General features: G+C 28.7%; 1 protein-coding gene across 1 annotated transcript; it reads left to right on the forward strand.

Moving 5' to 3' along the window:
- The first annotated feature begins 3,637 nt into the window (after positions 1-3,637).
- Positions 3,638-5,638, forward strand: LOC136079351 (uncharacterized). Its single transcript, XM_065795086.1, has 2 exons — positions 3,638-5,152; positions 5,303-5,638. The coding sequence occupies exons 1-2, from the start codon at positions 3,638-3,640 to the stop codon at positions 5,636-5,638; spliced, it is 1,851 nt and encodes a 616-aa protein (XP_065651158.1).
- Positions 5,639-5,937: the final 299 nt, after the last annotated feature.

A 5,937-nucleotide genomic window follows, 5' to 3' on the forward strand; every position in this document is an offset into this window, starting at 1 on the left:
TTGTATCATGTTTGTATATAATATTGAATTATTATAGTTTTTTGTGAGATCGTATATTGTTTCTGACAGACACTTTTGATTTGCAATGGCCATGTTTCTATCACATTCTGTAGGTGTCATGCCTATACAGAATGTAACAGAGTTCTAATTAGTAGTGAAATAGTAATGCTGTCAAGTTTTTCAGTTTTATGAACTAGATAATAAAATCGATCTAAAAATTTTCATTTTATACTTTGCCTAGCACATAAATTGCAAATTAGCTTGATATATTTTATATTTGAGATAATTAATAATTTAAAATCATGCTGCATAGAACATGCATCATCAGACCAATAGTCCAATAGTCAAAATCAGTATATTGAGTCGATTTTTTACTTTGTTAGGATAGAACAGGTACACTTTATGAATAAAAACAAAAGTTGAAATAATTCAAGAGAAAATTTTTGTCATTATAAAAAAAAACTTATTGTATATATATATATATATATGTATATATATATATATATATATATATATATATATATATATATATATATATATATATATATATATATATATATATATATATATATATATATATATATATATGTATACAGTAGTGGCCAAAAAATTAAGGCACACCATAAAAATAACTCAAAATTTGTAGTGTAAATTTTTTATTGAATAAACAAAATAGAAAATGTTAAAAAATGAAAAAAAATAGATAAAAATTATCAAAAGTTGTTAATATTCAATAAAATAATAGTTATAGCACCAAATTATAGCAATAGTACAGTTTAAATGACTTGAATGTTATAATTCAATACTTTGTCGGATGTCCCTTATTATCAAGCACAGCTTGTATTCTTCTTGGGATTCTATGTACTAATGTTTTACAAAACTCTCAAGTGATTTCATTAGTCCACACTTCTTTAACTTTTTGAAGATGTTCTTCAGATTTTGGCTGATGTGATGCAATTTTCTGCTTCATTATATTCCAATAATTTAATTTTATCATCGGTAAACCACTTCTTAACTGTTTTAGATGTATGACAAGGTGCTGAATCTTGCTGGAAAATTCTGGTTTTAGTAATTTCCGTGTGCAGTTTCACTTTATCTTTCGATACACTTAGATACTTTTGTGCATTGACTTTTTCACCTTTTTTAAAGATGCGCGACCCGCATCGGTCTTGCGCTGTGATTGCTCCCCATACCATGACTAAAGGAGGATGTTTTACTGTTTTAATGGTATACTTTGAATTCAGGCGTTCTCCCACAGGTCTTCTAACATAATTATAGCCCGTGCTTCTAATCTGTTGAAACGTACTTTTGTCTGTAAACATTACACGTTCCCACCATTCCGGTGTCTTGTCTTTTAAACTCTTACAAAATTTAATCCTAGCTTGAAATTGAGATGGAGTTAATAAAGATTTTTTAGCTGGTCTTCTTGCAACTAGACCAAAGTCATAACACAACCTTCTTCTAATTGTTCTCGAACTAATAGTAAGTCCCCTTTCAATAGCAAGTTGTGATAACCTTGCAGATGTTGTGTGGGGCTCACTATTAACAACATTCTTTAAAAAATGGTCTTCTCGTGATGTACTCACACATTTTCTACCATAATTTTTTCGATTTGAATAGTCTTGAACACACGTAAAGCATTTTGCACGGCACATCTTGATATTTTTAATTGTTTTGCTATACTACTTTGAGAATAGGCCTCCAAAAATCGTGCATTTATTTTACCTTTAACAAAGTTATTAATATCACGCTTATTACCCATAATATCACAACTATGGCAACCTGACGGTGTAAAATAAATCAAAACATCTTCAAAAATTAAAATATAATAAAAAAGTTATTTGTATCCAAGGTAATAATGCCATAAATAAAAAATAAGTTAAAAAAGTTTAAAAAACGTAGCCTGCCTTAATTTTTTGGCCACTACTGTATATATTTATATATATATATATATATATATATATATATATATATATATATATATATATATATATATATATATATATATATATATATATATATATATATATACATATATATATACATATATATATATATATATATATATATATATATATATATATATATATATATATATATATTAACATATATATATATATATATATATATATATATATATATATATATATTAACATATAATGTTGTTTACTTTATCCGACGTAATTTTCTTAAGGATAAAAGTTAGTCATGTGACTTACGCTTTTATTATTATTGGTTTAGTTATAAATAATTTGGACAACTGTGTTTTTTACACTGTAAACATTGGACATCAGTGGTTGTTTCAAAGTTGCCCTTTTTTTTAAATGACCGTAGAACCTTAAAACATAGTTTTTTTGTTATGAATTTTCAAACTAAAATAGCTTAGTACTAAAATATCCTAAAAATATATAAAACTTGAAATTTTCAAAAAGTGAACATCTGTGGTTTTACCCGTGTGGTCTTCATATATATACAGTGGCGGATCAAGGGGGGGGGGGGGAATTTTAGCCCCGGGCCCCACAATTTTAGGGGCCCCGATTCAAAGTAAATAATTTTTTATTAACTCTGAAAATTAAATCTTTTATTAACTTAAAAGAGCCAAAGTTAAATTTACTAAATTGTCTGAAAACAAAAGCACAAAAATAAAATAACTGTCAACAAAAACGCTGTATTTTATATTTTTTCCGGTCTTTGACAACGATGGAGCGCAACTACTTCTACAAAAAAAAAAATTACTAGATTGGTAGCAGCGCCTTATAGCAATAATTGAATGTAACATTTGTACAAATTGCTACAAAAACAACTCCCTTCGGAAAATTATTAATGACTTGAACAATTATATTGTTATTGAAAATGCATTAACGATTGCAATTCTACAATTCTTTTGTACTTCCGCACAAAAGAGTTTTTGTCTGAATGCATTTAATAGCTGAAGCGCTAAATTCGTGAAAGAGAAAAAAAGAACAGTTTAACACTTTTCAGGTTATACAGTTATAATTAAAATGCTAAGAAAATATGAAAGTGGAGCTTGTAAAAGAAGATTGAAGAAAGAGAGAGAGGAAATGGTAGCTAAACTTCCGAAAATGACAAATTTTTTTTCATCAAACCAAACTATTATGCAATTTCCACAAACTGTAGATAATAACAAAAAACAATGAAAGAAAAGATGAAAACAATAACACGGAAAATGAAGTAGCCTGCCAAGGTCCTTCAAATGAAATTCAAGAAGTTGAAAGTGTTGAATCTACAATGCATAACAATGAGCTTGACTCAGGTACTTCAATTTTTACTATCTTTAATGACACCTCTAACATCTGCTAAACAAACAATTTACTCTTTAGGCAGTTAATATTTTTATTCTATAAATTGTCACTTATTATTTTTTTATTAGGCTTATTTATCATGATTTTTTTTCCTAGATACCATTCTTCGCGAAGACCCTGCTTTATGGCCATTATATTAAAGGAAAATGAACGTATGAAGTATTTAAACAAGGGGTATGCTTTTTTTCAAAATAAAGACTCTAATTTCGAATCTTTGAAGCGGATGTTCAAAAACCATAATATCTGTATATTATTCGGTTAAATATTTTCAAAAAGTGATGAGTAATGGCGAAAAGTGTGACCGAAAATAGTTAATGTTTTCTGAATCCACTGGATGTGTATTTTGTTATGTTTGCAAGTTGTTTTCAACCGATTACGACAACGTATTTGTCAAAAGTGGCTTTTACAATTGGAAAAAAGCTAAACAAACTATTTTCGGCCACGAAAACAGCAAGGAACATATTCAATGTATGATTAAGTGGATAGAATTTATAAAACAAAATACTCATGTCTATGAATATATGGTAAGCCAGATTAAAGGGGAATTTAATTATTGGTCTGCAATCTTAAATAGAATAGTTGCGGTTATTCGTTTTTTAGCCGGAAGAGGTTTAGCATTTCGAGGCCATAATGAAGTTATAGGATCGTCAAATAACGGAAATTACTTAGGCATGTTAGAACTGTTGACTCAATTTGATCCAGTTTTAAAGCAACACATTGACACTTTTGCAAATAAAGGCAAAGGTAATGTAAATTATTTGTCTAAAACTATTTGTGAAGAGCTAATTGATATTATGTCTCAAAAGGTTTTAACGCACATTATTACCGAAATAAAAAAAGCAAAATATTGGGGAATTATCGTAGATTCGACTCCTGATATTTCTCACGTGGATCAACTTTCTGTGATATTCCGTTATTATCTAAAAGGCCACGTGTATGAACGATTTTTTTGTTTTCTACAAATTAAAAGCCACGACGGTAAATCTTTGATTACTGACATTTTAGATCTACTGGAAAGATATGATATTGATATAACCAATTGTCGGGGACAGGCATACGGAAATGCAAGCAATATGTCTGGTAAATATTCTGGATTACAGGCACGTTTAAAAGAGCGGAGTGAATTAGCTTTTTATATCCCCTGCGCTGGACATTCTTTAAATTTAGTAGGGCAGTGCAGTGTCAGTGAGTGCATCAATTCTATCAACTATTTTGGCGTTCTCCAGAGTTTGTATTCATTTTTTGTAGCTTCAACACATAGATGGGATTTATTGAAAGGAAACCATGCTACACTCAAGCGCCTATCAGATACACGATGGTCATGTAGGTCAGATGCTTCAAAAAGTTTGGTAGAAAATTTTGATGGGATTCATGCAGCGCGATGTCATATAGCTGAGGATACAGAAGAAAAATCTGATACTCGTCATGAAGCTTTGTGTTTATTAAATAAGATCACTAAGCTAGAGTTTGCATTCATGGCTGTACTTTGGCATCACATACTTAAGAGGTTTAATGCAGTTAGCAAATTTCTTCAAAAAGTTGAATTAGATTTGCATACAGCAAGCAGTATATTACTTTCACTAATTGACTTTGTAAAAAACTTACGAAACGACTTTACGAGATTTGAGAATGAATCAAAAAAACTTAGCTCGTTTATTGAAAAAGACTATTCTGATACGAACAAAAGAAAGGTAATTAAAAAATTGAGCAACGGAGAAAACCAAGTTGATTCTTTAAGCGTATCCGACAAGTTTCGAGTGAATACATTTTTTGTCATTATTGACAAACTTGTGACACAATTAACTATAAGAAGTGATGGTTACAACCACGTAAATAAGTTATTTGGATTTCTATCGAAGCTGTTAACTATTAGTACCATGGAATTGCAAGTTAGCGCGAAAAAAATTGTAGAAGTGTAGTCAAATGATTTAGAAGATAGTTTCATATTTGAAATAGAACAATTTGTAACATTATTAAAGCTGCAGCCTCCGGGTTTTTTTTCGCATAAAAAAGATAAATCTGAGACTGAAAACACATTGATTCTTCTGCATGTTTTAAATTGGATTGTTGAAACCGATATTATTGATGTATTTCCAAATGTTTATATAGCATATCGCTTGTTTCTAACTATTTCCATAACAAATTGCAAGGCTGAGAGATCATTCTCTACTTTTAAAAGAGTTAAGAACATGCACCGATCAACAATGGTCCATAGTCGTTTAAGTAATATAGCAAGATTAACTATTGAGTCAAAATTATTAGAAACTTTGAATTTCAGCGATGTGATTGCAAAATCACTCAACTTAATTCAATAAAATAAATATAAAATTTGTATATAAATAAATATCAGTGATAGCGTTTTCAAGAAAATCTTTGTTTTACTCATTTTTGTCGTTGTTAGTTGAACGGGGCCTCCTACTTAAATTGCCCCGGGCCCCGAAAAGTCTTAATCCGCCACTGTATATATATATATATATATATATATATATATATATATATATATATATATATATATATATATATATATATATATATATATATATATATATATATATATATATATATATATATATATATATATGTATATATATATGTATATATATATATATAAATA

Source organism: Hydra vulgaris, chromosome 04 (assembly GCF_038396675.1).
Source record: "Hydra vulgaris chromosome 04, alternate assembly HydraT2T_AEP".
NCBI lineage: Eukaryota > Metazoa > Cnidaria > Hydrozoa > Anthoathecata > Hydridae > Hydra > Hydra vulgaris.

Bases quoted from the DNA above. Each gene is read 5' to 3' on its own strand.
- LOC136079351 (XM_065795086.1), top strand. From the start codon at position 3,638: ATGTTTTCTGAATCCACTGGATGTGTATTTTGTTATGTTTGCAAGTTG. The intron at 5,153-5,302 runs GTAAATAAGTTA...ACATTATTAAAG, and splicing joins GAAGTGATGGTTACAACCAC to CTGCAGCCTCCGGGTTTTTT.